This window comes from Mesoplodon bidens (genome assembly GCF_964165515.1).
Source record: "Mesoplodon bidens genome assembly, chromosome: 1".
Taxonomy (NCBI): domain Eukaryota; kingdom Metazoa; phylum Chordata; class Mammalia; order Artiodactyla; family Ziphiidae; genus Mesoplodon; species Mesoplodon bidens.
The window spans coordinates 209,592,117-209,610,097 of record NC_138176.1 but is presented as its reverse complement, the minus strand read 5'-3'; the positions used below and the strand labels follow the sequence as shown (position 1 = coordinate 209,610,097).

At 37.1% G+C, this 17,981-nt stretch overlaps 1 protein-coding gene across 1 annotated transcript in view; it reads left to right on the top strand.

Moving 5' to 3' along the window:
* UNC5C (unc-5 netrin receptor C) overlaps window positions 1-17,981 on the top strand; it is a 407,419-nt gene that overhangs the window by 244,202 nt on the left and 145,236 nt on the right. The window contains 2 exon segments of the mRNA XM_081249069.1: window positions 13-56; window positions 58-235. Coding sequence (XP_081105195.1) covers window positions 13-56; window positions 58-235 — 222 coding nt within the window.

The window sequence follows — 17,981 nt, the reverse complement described above, 5'->3', positions numbered from 1 at the left end:
TTGTTTTACCAGAGGACGACTTTTTTCATGAACTCCCAGAAACCTTTCCATCTGATCCCACCTGAGCCTCTGCCACATTTCCTTATTGAGCCTGAAGAAGCTTATATTGTGAAGAATAAGCCTGTGAACCTGTATTGTAAAGCCAGTCCCGCCACCCAGATCTACTTCAAGTGCAATAGTGAATGGGTTCATCAGAAGGACCACATAGTAGATGAAAGGGTAGACGAAACCTCTGGTGAGTTTTCCATTGCATTTCGACTGCTGTTTAGGATTCACTTACTACTTTGGCATGTTGTCATATTGTTCTTTCAGTTATTTAAATTGAAAATAGAATTATTATCCTTTGGTAAAAAGTTTTAAATCAGTTTGGTTAAGATGTGGTGATCTCTTTCCATGCATTGCAAAGTAAAATGTGATGAATAAATCTTGACTTGATTCCTGTTAGACTGCATAGAATTAAGGCATGGTTCATGCTTAAGAAGATAAATAATGAGAGTGAATAGACTGAATTATGGTAAATAAATACCCCAGTAGAAGATGACCTTGAATTTCACTTGTACGTCAAGTCTGGTGTCAGGTCTAAATATCCTGGGATTGAGGAACATGTTCAATTAAGGATAAATGGTAGATGTTTACATGACTGTCAAATGTTAATTTCCATGCATAGGTTCCCCTTATATATTTTTAAACAATTTTTAAACATTGTAGACTCAAAATATTCTGTACCTTTAACTTACATCTAAAAATGAATCCTAATTACCTAATTCTTGGCTAAAGTTAAATCAAGAGTGATTGAGAATAGTGATATTGTGGGATCCACAAGGAGAAGTTGTGGGTGTAGACTCCATCTGGGTGGGTCTTCGTCAGAGTATCTTTGCTTCTGGCATTGTTAAAACTCCTGGCTTTATTGCTCTGTAAACATCATTCTTAATAGTAAAATACTAAAGGCAAAGAGGATGAAGTAGATCTTAATACACGGTGGGATTTACACTGGCTATAAATATAGGAAACTTTCTTGGTAGGAAATCTTTATTCCACAATGGGTAAGTTAAGATAGTTCTGGAAACCCCTAGAGTTATTTTAAACTTAAAAGATATATATCTTTCTATAGTGATTCAGCAGTTTTTGGTCTCCAGTAGGGAGAATCACAATTTGAACTTTTACATCCCTTCTAGATCTGTGATTTTACATTGACATGTATTTTAAAAATTAAGACTTTATTGATCCATATGTCCAAGCTAAATAGTGACAAGTATGATAAAAGTGAAAGCATTTAAATATCTTCATTTTCTTTCATAAATATCTCTACGTACCAAAATGGATACATGTTTTCAAAATTCCATTGTAATTAATTCATATTTGTATCCAAATGTTGGTTAATGAGGGGCAAGCAGTGACCAGCATTTGAAGGAAATCTGCTTTCAGTGTCTCTAATAATAAAGAGCTCTTAGGTGATGGAGCATAAATAGAACAGACTGTGAGAGGCCTGAGAAGAGGCATCTTTAAAAAAAAAAAAGCATGTGAGACATATACTTATGTAACACAAATGGTCTTAGAAAATCAGGTGGCAGCTCTACATAATTGTCAATTTGTGAATCAATATGCTCACTGCATGCAAGCTGATGACTATAGAAATAACTGGGTATCCAACTGTATGGTCTCTTCCTTCAGGGAATTGGTCTATTACACCTCTTGGTCTAATTACTGAGTAAATAACTCCACCAGATGTCTTCAAAATCTCATGAATTGAGTTTTATTTGTTTCAGCTCATTTATTTGTAAAGATTTCAAACACACACGTTTTAATAGTAAGAGGAAAAGAAAGAAATCACAAAACTAAAATGAGAGTCATAAACATACTTAGGCTTGTCTTTACTAGATTAATGAAAAAGCTTTTATAGGAAGATTGTGAATAAAGACAAAAGTGCCCTGATCTGGAGCACCTCTAGCAGCTTTATGCTATCTTGGTAGTGTGTGTGTGTGTGTGTGTGTGTGTGTGTATTTTTCTTTTCTTTCTTTTTTTTTTTTTGCGGTACACGGGCCTCTCACTGTTGTGGCCTCTCCCATTGTGGAGCACAGGCTCAGGACGCACAGGCTCAGCGGCCATGGCTCACGGGCCCAGCCACTCCGCAGCATGTGGGATCTTCCCAGACCGGGGCACGAACCCTTGTCCCCCTGCATCGGCAGGCGGACTCTCAACCACTGCGCCACCAGGGAAGCTCTATTTTTATTTTCTTTTTAAAGGACATTTCCTCTCCATAAAGCATTATATTTTTTACTATTTCCACATAAAATTAATTACTATTGCATATACCCATGATTAAAAATACTTCTTAAAGCAACTATAAATGAAAATATATGGCATGTTTCAAATTCAGAAGGGAATAGATTAGAGCTAAGGAAAGATTTATCAGCCCTAATACTTGCATAGTATTCATATTTGGAGTGGAACACAACATATTTTTTTGTTGTCTTTTGTTTTTATCCAAAACTGTACAAGATAGTGAGCATCCAGGAGAATGATTACCTTTAGATTTAGAAAAAAGACAGAGATACCCACAGATACTAGTATTATTTGGTATTGTTCTTAACACACTAGCCAATGCAATTAGACAAGACAAATAATTGAAAAACATAAAAATTATAAAGCAAGTTGAAAACTATCATTTGGACAAATATGATTTTGTAGGTCTGGAAAACTTATGTAGTTTCATAGGAAGAAATTGAAAAAACATTAAGAGAATATAGAAAAGTGGCTGATAAAAGATATACATAACCCATCAACTTTTCTAAGTACAGTCGATTCAAATTATAATGGAATAAAATATATAATTTACAATAACAGTGTAAAAAATGTAGATACAAAGCTATCAAGAAATTTGTAGAATTTTAGAAGAATATAAAAATCTACTCAGAGACCAAAAAAAAATAGAATGACTTGAATAAATAGAAAGACATATCTTGTTCTTAGATAGAAAGACAATATTTTTAAATGTTTGCTATTTGTAAATGAATCCATAAAGTCACCAACATTGTATGAAAAGTAATTTGTGAAAATAGCTGGAAGAATTATAAAATAGTAGCATAATAAGGAAATACCAGCTTTTTATAAGTGTATTATAAGGCTAAAGAAGTTTGATCGTAGCAAAGAATAAGATACACAGATTAATGGACCAAAATAGAAACCAGGAAATAAAATCTAAGGCATTTTACAATATGTTGAAGATGATTTTTAAACCCACAACGTAGGCAGTTGGAAAAGTAATAAATAAATAAAGTTTGAGTTCTAGATCATTCTTTAGAATAAAATAAATTCTAGATGTTAGGGCGTAACATCATCATCATTATCATCACTGTCATCATTGTTGTCATTTGTAGTCATCACCATCATCACTGGGAGAACATTATGGCAATTTGTTAGTTGGTTGTTTGGTTTCAATGGTGATCAAAGCTTTTTTAATGAAGACAAAATCCAGAAGCTTTATAAGAAAACATTATTTTTTAAAAAAGCATTATTAAATTTAAATAAAGCAAGAAAACTACAAAAACCAAGGGACAGATACATACTAATCAAAGGGCTAATTTAATTAATATATTACTAGCTCTTAAAATATGTTTAAGAAAAAGATCTGCAACCCAGTATAAAAAATTGAGCAGAGTTTGGAAATGGAGGTATAGGAAAAGAAATGTAAATGGTAAATACACATCTAAGAAAATGTTGTCAAGATCAGCACAGTTCTTAGTATACAGTGTTGATGAAGGAGTGGGGTAGGGGTATTTCATACTTTGTTGATGAGGTTGCAAATTGATATAGTCTTTTTGAAGATCAATTTGAAAATACCTATCAATATTTAAATGTATACACTCTTTCACTCAGTAACTACAAGTTTAGGAACTATCTAAAAATAAAATTCCTGGGCTTCCCTGGTGGCGCAGTGGTTGAGAGCCGGCCTGCTGATGCGGGGGACGCGGGTTCGTGCCCCTGTCCGGGAGGATCCCGCATGCTGCGGAGTGGCTGGGCCCATGGGCCGTGGCTGCTAGGCCTGCGTGTCCAGAGCCTGTGCTCCACAACGGGAGAGGCCGCAACAGTGAGAGGCCCGCAAACCGCAAAAATATATATATAAATAAAATAAATAAAATAAATAAATAAATTAAATTCCTAATGAGCACAAAGACTTGTATGAAAGGTGGTCCATTGCACCCTCGTTGCAGTTAGCATATCAAGGGCTGTTCAACTCTAGGATGGAATACTGTGCTGCTTTGTAAAACAGTGAGGTTTCTCCATATGTGAAGCTGTAGAAAAATCTCTCAGATAAAATATGAAATGAAAACCAAAGTACAGAACATTGTGTGCAATATGTCCTTATTATGGAAAAAAGAGAATGCACATGTATTTGTCTATGCATTGGGATTTTTTTGAGAAACATACAAGCAGCTGACAGCTCAGAATCTGGAGCAGTAAGATACTTCTTTTATTGTTTGATTTTTGTTCAATCCTGTGAATGTTTTATTTTCTTGATAGATAATGAAACCTGAATTTTAAAAGCCCCAAACTACTTTATTGCGTCTCTTTGCCTGTTATCATAAATCTCCAATCTGTACAACTACTGGAAGTGGGGAGATTTGTAGGCCTCATATTAGAGCTCTTTGCTTTCCTGTGAGATCAGAACACTGTGAATAGAATTGAACTGCTCGGTTTGGGGGTTTTTTCCTCTGAAGTTAGATTCACCTGCAACTTTGGTGCTCAACTCTTCATTTAATACAGTCTGAGTATTGTTTTGTTATGGGCCTTAGAGATTCTTAATATCAAGAAATGTTAGGATACATTGTCTTGAAATATATTACAAATTAGAGAAATTTTCTTGGCATTTTAAAAATCAAATTGGTTCTCAGATGATAGGACAGAGAGAAGTCATTGCAAACAAGTTTGTTTTTATAGGTCCCTCTACCTTAGAATAATGACATCCGGAAGCATGTGGCAATCAGGTACATTGCCTTGCAACTAAGAAAAATCAACTGCATTCAGTAAAATCTCCATCAGAAGTACGTTTTAATTAAAAAACTACAAAATAACAAAACAAAAAAGAACAAAAGTTTCTCTCCAATTCACAAAATTCTTACTTTTAATATGCTCTCTTGCTCTGAAGTATTAAGTAAATGATTATTTATATTCACTGAGCAAAGCTATTCCATTGATCATAAAATATACTGATTAAAGATCATTCATTACTGTTACTGTTTGCTTTTCCATCATTTAAATCACATTTGCACTTCTTGCAAACATGTAATATTAAGAAACAGAAAAGTGGAAAGCAGCATATATTAGATAGTTTAGAAATTTTCAATGTTGAGAAGCTCTTGATTTGATAATATAGTAATAAGTATCCATGTTCCTTTCAGAATTCCAAAGAAATCTAGATCTACTCAAAATTTTATGGTTACATTTTTACAAAAAGCTCAGGCTTGGTTGCTTGCTTTCTATTTACTTGAAGCCTTTTCAACCCTTGTTTCCATGGTACCTAAGATTCACCATTGAAAAGTAAATATTTTCCCTCTGTGAAGAAGCAAGGGAGTTTAGAAGACCTCCGTTGGCTTGAAATTTTACTAAACCCTAGGTTTTTCCTTTTCATCTTGTTTGCTCACAATAGCAGAATATTATCAATAGGACCAACATGACAACAACACAGAGAGTTCCAAGCTTTATACTGAATGTCATGTATTATGACATTTACTCATCACAGCAATCTTATGAGATAATTTTGGGATTCTCCTTTTGCAAATGAGAAAACTGAGGCTCAGCAGAATAAAGAAACTAATTTGCCCCAGTTGCATAGCTAGGAGGTGACAGAGTCAAGATGTGAACCCAGGGTTCTCTGATTCCAAAGCCTCTGCTCTTGGCCCTGTAGTCAGTGTCTCCCTAAATTCTGCCATAACTTTGAACACAGAACTAAATTGAGCTAAAAAAAGAGCTATGTAATACAATTATCCGTTTTCTCAGGAAAGAAAATCTGGTTCTAAATGTCAGCTAAACATTTATCTTTCATGCTATTCATCTCCCTTCTTGCCTTGTGTCAAGTTTTTCATATGTGACCCTTTGTGGTTCTTTAATAATTAAGATAGTGCTTATTAGGATTTGATTATTTTTATTTGTGAAGGTATTTAACATTTGGACAAATAGCAAAATTAGAAAGAATTTCAATTGGTGAGCAAAAGGTGAGCCTTAACAGAAAAAAAGAAATTGATGAAGAGAAACTATACTTGGATACAAATTAAAGTAAATTGCCTTTACTCAAGACAGAGCTTTTAAAAAATATATTGTGCTCACTCAGATCCCCATTTGTTACAAGAGTGTCACAGTTGAAATTCTTTGTCCTCGTCTGCCTATTTTACCTCTTTATTCTCTTTATTTTATTCCTCTTTATTCCATTCCATCAACAAAAACAGAAATCTCAGCTTTATCCCTTCTTTCAGTAGCCAAAGTGATCATCAATACTACTAATTCCTTCTCAGAATTCTCCCATAAAACATCCTTCTGTTTTTAATTCTTCCTGCTACTCCCCTAGTATAGGCCTTAATTATATACCTCTTAGATTATTTAAATAGCCTCCTACACTTTCTTGGTGTCAGCCTTTCTCCTCAGCAATTAATTCTCCAGGTAGTTATAGGCCTAAAGAACAGACCCGAGTGTTTATATCATTCCATTTCTTAAAATATATGTCTTTCCTTTGTCCATGGAATAAAGCATATCCTCCTTGGTCATATATTCAAAAGCTTCAGTACAGTCTGTTCTTAATCAAACTTTCTAGCCTTATTTTAATAGTTTCCCCCGCACCGCATTCTCTGTATGCTAGGCCAGTTTGGTTTTTCCTCTTAAACTGTGTTCAGTGAACCACCAGTGTCTTATAAGTGCTATTTGGGAAAAAAACAAAAAGGAAACAAACAAAAAGCTTTGCGGTCAAATAATTTTGGAAACACTGCAATAATTATATTCCCCTTTTGGAGAAAGTATAAAGTATATTTGCGTGTAGAAGTCCCAGGAAAGCGCTGAAGTGGAAAAATATTTTTTAACCTCATATTGTTTGGTAGCTGAACTCTTTCTCTCAGAACCTCTGTTAAAATATCATGAGAACTTAATGTCACACCAAGACATGATTTAGAAAATGCTGCTCATACATTTTCAAAGGGAAATTATGTAAGATTTGTTTAAATTTTATTAAAATGAATGCAAACACTCTACACTTTTGTGTCTTAGGATCCTAGAAGGTTTAAGCTGTGAGACTGAAACAGTCATTTAAACTCTATGAATTATTAGCCTGCTTCTCATTAAATTATATTAAAGTGAGCATAATCAGTTGTTTTTTTTGTTTTTTTGTTTTTTTTTTTTTTTGCGGTACGCGGGCCTCTCACTGCTGTGGCCCCTCCCGTCGCGGAGCACAGGCTTGGGACGCGCAGGCTCAGCGGCCATGGCTCACGGGCCCAGCCGCTCCACGGCATGTGGGATCTTCCCAGACCGGGGCATGAACCCATGTCCCCTGCATCAGCAGGTGGACTCTCAACCACTGCGCCACCAGGGAAGCCCTCAGTTTTCTGTTATCATGACTTAATGGTGCTACTTTTGTCATATGGAACTTTAGGAAATAGGTCTGGTCATCTCCTGGCCTATTCCTAATTTTAGTTATTTGAAAGGGACAGTTATCACTTCTCCTTTCCCGAGTTCTCTCTCCTCTTCAGTCTAAATATTATGAGCTGAAGAGTTAGCTCCATGAATTCAGGGATTATGTCTATCTTTTTTGCTATTCTAGTTCCATGCTTAACTTGGTGTTGGGTTCTTAGTAGGTGCTCAATAAACATGTGTTGTATGAAATAATGTTTCTTTATACCATACTTTCCTCCATCCTACCTCTGTTAAAATCCTCCTCATTCTTTTTTTTTTTTTTTTTTTTTGCGGTACGTGGACCTCTCACTGTTGTGGCCTTTCCCATTGTGGAGCACAGGCTCCGGACGCGCAGGCTCAGCGGCCATGGATCACAGGCCTAGCGGCTCCGCTGCATGTGGGATCTTCCCAGACCGGGGCACGAACCCGTGTCCCCTACATCGGCAGGCGGACTCTCAACCACTGCGCCACCAGGGAAGCCCCAAAAATCCTACTCATTCTTAAAGAAGTATCTCAAAAGCAATATCATAGGTGAATCCTTCTATAAAACCCCAAGTCACAGCATAAACATGTCTGCTTTTCACTTATTTGTGCTTCCATTTTCATTATACTCATAAATGTGAAATGTATATGTGTATTATACATAAGAAGTTATCAATATTCAGTAATTTTTGAGGTACAAAAATGGCAGTTTCTTGTAATTCAATATGATATGTTATTTATGATATATATAAAATCTCTGTCTCTTCAACTAGATTGGAACGGTATGGTAGGGCTTGTGTTTTGTAAAGCTTTGTCTTTTGTAGTTTATAACATATTGGCATTAAGCACAAGAGATGATGAATAAAAGTTTGTTTGTGAGATTGTAGCCATTCATCCTACTAAATTTGGGTAACTGAAATGTAGTGATACATACTAATGATGTTTTTATTTGGAATACTTCATGAATAGGTAATTTGAGAAATGCACAAACAAAGCATAATCTTCTATAAGAGTAGTTATTTACACATTAAATACACACAATTTTCAGACCAGTTGTTATTCTCCATGCAAAATAATTACTGTAAACTTAGTTCTCATTAATAGAGTTAATATTTTCAAAAGTAAGTTAGGTGGGCTTTGTTTAAATTTTAGTAAATGATGCATAAAATTTGGAAGCCCTATTTGAACTTTGTTCCATATTTTGTTATGTAATTCAGTGGGAGTATTGCCTTTGCAAGAATAGAGCCTTATATTTGTAATATGTTTGTCTGCCAATGAAGATAAATGATTCTGGAATATAAATCAATTATTTATTTGATTTCCTTCTCAAAGGTCCTTCTTTCAATACTAGAAACTAACAATTTTTCTTTTTGGTATGAGGCTAGCCCCAAAATAAAAATAGAAAACTGGCAAGGATCTATGTAGTACATTAAGGCTTTTCCACTGAGTTAATCAGGTAACTTGGCAAGAAAGTAGTTACCGGGCTTCCCTGGTGGCGCAGTGGTTGAGAGTCTGCCAGCCGATGCAGGGGACATGGGTTCGTGCCCTGGTCCGGGGAGATCCCACATGCCAAGGAGCGGCTGGGCCCGTGAGCCCTGGCCTCTGAGCCTGTGCGTCCGGAGCCTGTTTTCCGCAACGGGAGAGGCCACAACAGTGAGAGGCCCGCGTACCGCAAAAAAAAAAAAGAAAGAAAGTAGTTACCAGTTACTGATAACAGAATATTAATTATCCCGAAATATATACTTTTTCATATTCTTCATTTTTTAGTGCTCATAATTGATTTATCCTAATTTCACATCGATGTTTTCTTTAAACACCTGGGTTCACATGGCCAACATAATCCCAGCTGCAATTACAAAAGTTGGTTGGATTGGAGTTCCAGAACTTGGATTTTAGTTGCTTTCATTCCATTCTAGCGTGAAAATAGTCTTGGCTATCTGAGTGATTTGGGCTCTCACTGTATATAAAGCTGGTTTTTGTTTCCATTCTTTTCCTAACTTACAAACAGAAGTGAGTACTTGAAAACTTTGGGGCTACACATTTGGATTCCTTTTGTTTCTAATATGTCATTGTCATGAAGTTTTTATTGTTGTTGTTGTGTGTTTTATAATTCCAATATTTGCAAACATCAATATTATAGATTCTGTACATAACGAAAAACACCCTGACTACACCGTATTTACAGAGCTATATAATTTTAATTCAGCTTTTTCCCATGGGGAAGATTTTTAAGATTTAAATTACATACTGTATAGAAAAATGTAACACCAAGCATTTTTTAATACATGATTGTACTAAACATGATTGTAGAGTAAGAACATGATTGTAAAGGCAAGAACACCTCACATCTTTCAATGCAGTTTTAGCTAGCTATGTTTCATTAGAGGAAAACAGAAATTTTCTAAAATTATATACAGTGAGAGTTTTTAATGTAATGAACACAAAGGAATTCTCCCCTGCCAGTTAACACTTAGGGCAAGGTTACTTGTAATGCATTACTCCTTTTTCTTCCTACAGTTAAGATGAAAGCATTGATTAATACAGTGTAATCAAGGATATGCATATAAGTTGATATGTAAGTACATACATATGTATATTTGTGTGAGTGTGTTTGTGTGTGTGCCTTTCTAAATTTTGAGAAGAGAAGATCAAATGCTACCCACCCCTAGGCTCATACAGAGACTACAATAAAAAACAGGAGTCCAAGAACCATTCTTCACTAGATTACTTGCTACCCAAATAGGGCATTTCAGGAGCACAACTAGTGATTGTGTTGCTATAGCAATTTTGCCATGTGCCCAGCACCATGCATATGCCGTGGCTTAGAGTTTTAATATGCCCACTTCAAAGTGAGAATAGCACAAGTGTTAAAAGCCATAATGTATTTTTAATCTAATGTTTGGCTAAAATATGTAAGTGTTTTAAAGAGAGTTCTTTATTTTCATGGGAAGGAACATACTTAACAGAGTTCCAGATTATAATATGAAATGGATTTATCATCTTATTTAAGGAAGTTTGAGAACAATTTCAGCTTAAAAAAGAGGGTTAGGGGCTTCCCTGGTGGCGCAGTGGTTGAGAGTCCGCCTGCCAATGCAGGGGACACGGGTTCATGCCCCGGTCCGGGAAGATCCCACATGCCGTGGAGCGGCTGGGCCCGTGAGCCATGGCCGCTGAGCCTGCGCGTCCGGAGCCTGTGCTCCGCAGCGGGAGAGGCCACAACAGTGAGAGGCCCACGTACCGCAAAAAAAAAAAAAAAAAGAAGGTTAGCTTCCTAAAGAGCATGGATTTCTCTCCAAATTTAAATGTTCTTTTTTGGTGTCTGTACCTATTATGCTAAATATAAATAAACCTGGTTGATAATTATGCAATAACGACCCAGGTTGTTGTCCTTCTTATTTTGTGATGTCAGGAATTGTTACCCATTCTGTTTGAGGTTCTGTATCTATCACTAAATCTTCCTATTCAATATTCTCCCAATACTTGGCTCAAAATTTTCTCTCCTCACCCCACATTTTTGAGGCATCTTAAAAAACGGAACAGATAAATTTTTAGTTAAAAAATATTGCAATCAGTGAATAATCTAATGCTGAAACTTGAGGGGTGAAGCCTTTACTTGCTCTGGATTCTTTAGTCTTCTCCCCCAAATATCATCAATCCAGAATCATCCCTTAGCTAGGGATTTTCAGAGCCCTCTTAGGGATGCCTGTTGAAATAACCAGTCTTGCTAATTCCTCTGAAAAGCACTTTTTGGAGATACAAAACCAGCATATAAAACATGAGAACTACAATTAGCAAAATATCAAGGTCTGGCAAAAAAGCAAGCACAGCATGTAGGAAGTATAATATCTAACAATGAAAAACAATTCAGATTAGGGAAGTCTTAGACTCATTCCTAATTTCATTGAGGGTTTAACCTGATTTTTAAAATCTGTTTCGGAAGAAATCTCCAAGAACATGAAAACAAGAGCAACAAGGAAATATTAAGGCATTTGCTGTCAACCCTGGCTGCATTTGACAGTCATCAGTGGGAGATTTTTGAAAATACATATGTCCTGGCCTCACCCCCAGAGAGAATGGTTTAATTGGGAACAGGGCATAGCTTTTTCTTTGTCTGTCTGCTTGTTTTAAGCTCACCAGTAATGCTAAGGTACAGCCAGGCTTGAAAACTGTTGAGACACTGTTGTGAAAATGCAGCATAGAGGAAGTACATAGACTTTCTATTCAAAAACCATGACCCAGATACTTTACTTGGTGCTGTAAGTAGAGATAAACCTAAGACCTGATGCACTTAAGGAGATCACAGTCTAGAGAGGGCAAAATAGAGGAGGGAAAAGAGAGAGTGGAAAAGAGTATGCTTTACTGTTTGCTTGGGTTCTCCTTTCATTATGAGAATAAATTTGTGAAACCCCTTGATATTTCCATGGTATAGAGTTACATGGTAGAGAGCCCCTGCTTTCTTCAATATCCTTTCGCCTGTCTCTGCCTATTAAACTTCTCAGGCTGAGAGATAGCAGCCTCCTGACGGAAGAGGGGGGAACTCCAGGGCTTGAGTGAATTAAAATTTAGCTGGAAAAACCCAGGGGAATGTTCTGTACAAGGCAGTTCCAGGAATGGCAGGGAATGAATGACATGCCTCTTTTTATAGCTACAGCCTTGATGATTCTAGACAATGATGCCCTCTGTTTGAAATGACGTTAGTGACTAAAAGGCTACCTCCCCACACCCATTCCATGGGGCATTTGTGAAACCAGAAAAACACTGCGTGGCAGACAGCTTTTCCTCACCTTTTTGCTCTGTCAGATTCTTGAGTCTACTCTTTGAATGTACAGACAGAGAGTAAATGCCCTTAGTCACTGTATTAGTTTCTGAGGGCTGCCACAATAAATTACTATGAAATTCGTAGCTTAAAACAACAGAAATTTATTCTCTTACAGTTTTGGAGACTAGAAGTCTGAAATCCAGCAGAGTCACACTCCTTCTGGGCACTGTGGAGGAAAATCTGTTCCTTGTCTCTTCTAGCTTCTGGTGGGGGTCCTGGCATTCCTGGGCTTGTGGCCCCATCACTTCAATCTCTGCCTCTGTCTTCACATCACTGTCTCTTCTTTGTCTGTCTTATCTGTATGTCTCTTATAAAGACACTTATCACTGGATTTAGGGCCCATCTTGATAATTCAAGATCTCAAAATCCTTAATTTAACTATATCTGCAAAACCTGTTTACCAAATAAGGTAACATTCACCTGTTCTGGGGATTAATATGTGAACATAATCTTGTTAGGGACCACCATTTAGCCCACTATAGTCACCAAACATCTGTCAAGAGGAAGTCACTTAATATGACAGTTCAAAAGGGCAACAAACCTTAACAGACACCACACCAAGGGGACAAATAGGTGGCAAGTAAACATATGAAAAGATACTCCACATCATATATCAGGGAAATGCAAATTGAAACAATGAAATACCACTACAAATCTATTCAAATGGCCAAAATTCAGAGCACTGACAACACCAGTGCTGGCAAGAATGTGGAACAACATGAACTCTCATTTATTTCTGGTTGGAAAGCAAAATGGTACAGCCACTTGGAAGGCAGTTTAGCGTTTTTTTACAAAACAAAACACACTTACCATATGACACAACCATTGCACTCCTTGGTATTTACCCAAAGGAACTGAAAACTTATGTTCACACAAAAACATGGCTGTTTATAGCAACTTTATTCATAATTGCCAAGACTTGGAAGCAACCAAGATGTCCTTCAGTAGGTGAATGGATAAATAAGCTTTAGTCCATCCAGACAAGGGAATATTATTCAGTGCTAAAAAAAAAAAAAATAAGTGTCATGTCATGGAAAGATAGAGAGGAATCTTAAATGCATATTACTAAGTGAAAGAAATCAATCTGAAAAGGCTACATACTGTATGATTTCAACTATTTGACATTTGGGTAAAGGGAAAACTATGGAGACAGTAAAAAAAATCAGTGATTGCCAAGGAAGGGAAGGATGAACAGGTGGAGCACAAGAGGATTTTTAGGGCAGTGAAACTACTCTGTATCATACTTAATGGTGGATACGTGTCATTACATATGTCCAAATCCATAGAACGTACAATACCCAGAGTGAACCTTAATGTGAACTATGGACTTTGGGTGATGATGTGTCAATGTAGGCTCATCAATTATAAAAAAAAAAATGTACCACTCTGGTGGGAGATGTTGACAATAGGGAAGGCCATGCATGTGTGGGAGCAGTAGGTATATGGGAAATTTCTGTACCTGTCTCTCAATTTTGCTGGGAACCTAAAACTGCTCTAAAAAATAGTAGTAGTCTATTAAATACCAGGACCAGAAAAGGCCATGATAGTGGAGGCATGAGTAGGGCTGCTGGGGGCTGAAAGAGAAGGCACTTACCTGGCTATTTCTCCTCGTTTAGTCAGTATTTCTAAGTTAACTATACATGTAGCTGGCAATGAAAGCATTTCCTCGTGTTCTTTACCAGCTTTCTGAAGCCTCTCCCAATCTGTTGCATTGTACCGTGGGCCAGATGCAGGGAAAGAGCTGCGCAGCCAGGCTCTTGTATCGCTCACTTTTCTCATGCCACGGCATCCTTGCCAGCCTCCGTGCTCTAACAGTTGTCCTGTCTCATGGAAACCTAAAAATTCTCACAGCTACGTTTCTCATGAAAATTCTTGCCCCACAGAGTTGCCAAAACCAAGTCGAAATAGCCAATACAACCAAAAGAGCTGCATTTCATAATTTCTTCTACACACACACACACACTTTTTTGCTTGGCCTAGCAACACAATGGGAATGTAAACACATTGTTAATGCAGTTGCTCTCAGTTGGCTTCCCAGATGGCTTAAGTTCAATAGATTTTTCCCCCTGATTTCCTCAGCTTCTCCTAGTAAGTGCTAAACAACCATTATGCCTTTTCCTGCACATTGAGATTCATCTGCAGCTACTAAACTGCCTCCAAAGTGCTTCAATTTTGCATGAGTGCTAAGCTGGGGACTGGGAGACATTACCCAGTGCTGAAGGCCCAGATCATTAGAAAGAACATGTAAATCCTCTGAACCAGAAATAAAAAGTGCAGAGATTTCCTTTGTGAAGTCCCAGCTGCAGCTTTACGTAAAACATGAACCTTTGGCAAGATTTTAGGTGTTTCTTTTTACCTTCTCAACTGTAGTTTTGCCTGACTTTGGCTTATGTGTTCTCATTTTTTTAAACACATATTTATTTCACAGTCAGAAGCATATGAAATAACAGCCATGCACTGTCATTATTTCTCTTCTTAGGACACTGGAGCCCTCTTCACTTTTAACGGGGATGGAACTTCAAAGTATTGCTAAGGGATCACCCACATGATATATTTTTAAAACAAACCTGAAACCAGCTTTGGGGGGATGGGTGGGGATATATGAGATATGTGCAGGGGACATAAATCTATATTATTTAAGTATAGATGTAGGAAGTGTACCGATACTGGATTATGGAGAGACGTTGGGGTAGAATCAGAAGAGGATAGTGAAAATTATTAATGAGAGAGAGGCGGTTGTGTTCTCATTTTTCAATAGATACGTCCCTGTACATTATTACCTAAAAGTTTTATTTGTGTTTTTCAAGGTGAACATCATTTTATCTGTACTTGACCTGTGTTTCCATCTCTGCTATCCTCCCAGCCTGCTTGTCAGACTATCTCACTGCAAATTAGAAGCCTGCATGTGGTCAGCTAGAGCAGTACCGGTGGGAGAGCGGGCCCAGGAGGGCTGGAATCCTGAGTGTCCTGCAGGTCTGCCTGCTGTGGGGCTGGGCTGGGGCCCTAAGCCCGTGGAGTCGTGACAAAAGCTCTATGATGGGAAGGTTGACTCTCCATCCTCATTCAGTATTTCCTTTGCAGCAAAATTTTGTGAACAGTTATGAGAACATTTTACTTGTTTGTCTATAGTATATCCATTCAAGAGTATTAAACCAGGCTCCTTTTACATGATTGTTCTGTAATTATTTCCCTTTTTCCATATATGTATGTAATAACGCAGGCTATCTTTCTTTTAAGATTCTGAGAGTAAAAATATACATTTAAGATGAGATACAGCAGTTTACTATTTATCTCTAAACATATTTCCAAGGACATTTATTTATTTTAATTAATTAATTAATTAATTATATTTCTGGCTGCGTTGGGTCTTCGTTGCTGTGCGCGGGCTTTCTCTAGTTGCGGCAAGCAGGGGCTACTCTGCGTTGCGGTGCACGGGCTTCTCATTGCGGTGGCTTCTCTTGTTGCGGAGCACGGGCTCTAGGCCTGCGGGCTTCCGTAGTTGTGGCTCATGGGCTCTAGAGCGCAGGCTCAGTAGTTGTGGCACACGGGCTTAGTTGCTCCCCGGCATGTGAGATCTTCCCGGACCAGGGCTCGAACCCGTGTCCCCTGCAGTGTCCACTGCCCCACCAGGGAAGTCCTCCAAGGACATTTATTAACCATGGATTTATTCAACACTGCATATGCAAGTGGGATCTGACAGAAATGTGACTAAATGGGCTTGTAGGGTAAGAAGTAAATGCATTCCAACTTGGAAGTAAAAAGAAAATACTAGATGAATGATATGCATGTAAATATACATAGTATTATTTGGTGCATATGTATACTGCCTATATAACATACCCACTTTATGCTGAAACCCGGTTTTGTTTGTCAGTATGTTGTATCTATCCTTCAGACTGAATAGTCCTATCCATTAATTTCATTTTACTAATTTTTTCTAAAAACCCGGCTAATCATGCAAGTGTCATCTTTATTAGTGTATCATCACAAAATATTAATTATTGTGATTCCACACCTTATGACACTGAACTGCACATATTAAATAGCTAGCTTTCCTGTTCTCCCATAGAGATTGTTTATCCACTAGGGTATGTATCCTTTGAAGGGAATACATGTATAAAAGAAAGGAAAAGAACAAAACTTTACCTGGAGATATGAACAGACACATGGTTGAAGCTGTTTGTTCAGTTGGCAGTATTATACAGTTACACAGATATCTAGGAAATTGGAGCTCATGGTGGGAGACAATCATTTTTCCTTCTTTATTTTTCTTTGTGGTGCTAGTGCAGAATGGACATGAAGACATTACAAGTTACACACGACATTCAGAATCAGGCATCACTCTTACATTATTTCAAGTTTTAGTTTTCCTATCTCTTGTGAAAACATCAAAATAAGATGTTGGACTGTAAAGAAAATTATAATAGTAACTAAACATTATAACCTAGATTTTCACATCAATTTCTTAAACATTTATTTTAGAAATAGTAGTTTGAAAAACTGCAAGCACACTATTTGAAAATCTTTTTCTTACATGATAAGCCAATTATACTGTTTTATAGCATTTGGGACATAATATTAAAATCACACGTTCGGATATTTGAAAACTGAATTATATTGTAGAAGGCCATCTAATATTTATGTCGTATTCTCTCCTTCCTGGGCACACAGGAATATTACAAGTCCCACTTCCTTGCTGTGCAGCTTGGCCAAGTGATTACTTCTAGCCCATGGGCTATGAGTGAGCTATGTTGAACTTCAGAGCCAAGCCTTTTAAGAGCAGGTGTGAGCTCTCTGTGCTTTCTTCTCCTTGCTTGGAGACCCTGGTAGCCATGGTTGAGAAGATGTCGGTTGAAGATAGATGTAGCCTGAATTACTAAGAAAGCTCATACAAAATAGCTGCCCTGAAGACTTCTGTGATGGAAACATAGACTTTAATTTTGTAAAGCTCTGAAATGAAGGGTATTGTGTAGTACACAGCATGGCGTAAACTATTTTAGCTTCTGAAATCACATTAGTTAGGCTAGTTAGTATCGTATTAAGGGCTTACTCTGCTAAGAGTTTTACATGTATCACCTCATTTAATCCTTAAAATAACCCATTGAGTTAGGAATTTTAATTCCTATTTTCTTGTTGAGGAAAGTGCTATTTAGTGAGGTAGAGGAATTTTCCCAAGGTCATACATCTAGTCATTTGAGGAACTAGGATTTGAACCAAGTCCTTCTCCAAAGATCATACTCTCAATTAAGTTAATTGCCAAGGATGAATTAAACATAAGGTTTTACTGGCAAATAATGTTGCAGTATTGTCTTCTGGAATTCTACCTAAAGCCTTATGTTTATCAAAAACTAAGTATATGTAACTTAGAATCGGCAGAAGGTCAAAGAGACATTCTCTGCATTTAAAAAAAAGGGAAAAAGTTTAAGTGCATTATACTCATTGGCATTATTTTATTACATCATCTTTCCCTTTGGAATAATAAAAGAAAGATTTTAGGCGGGGATCTCAGAATATATAAAATAGTTTG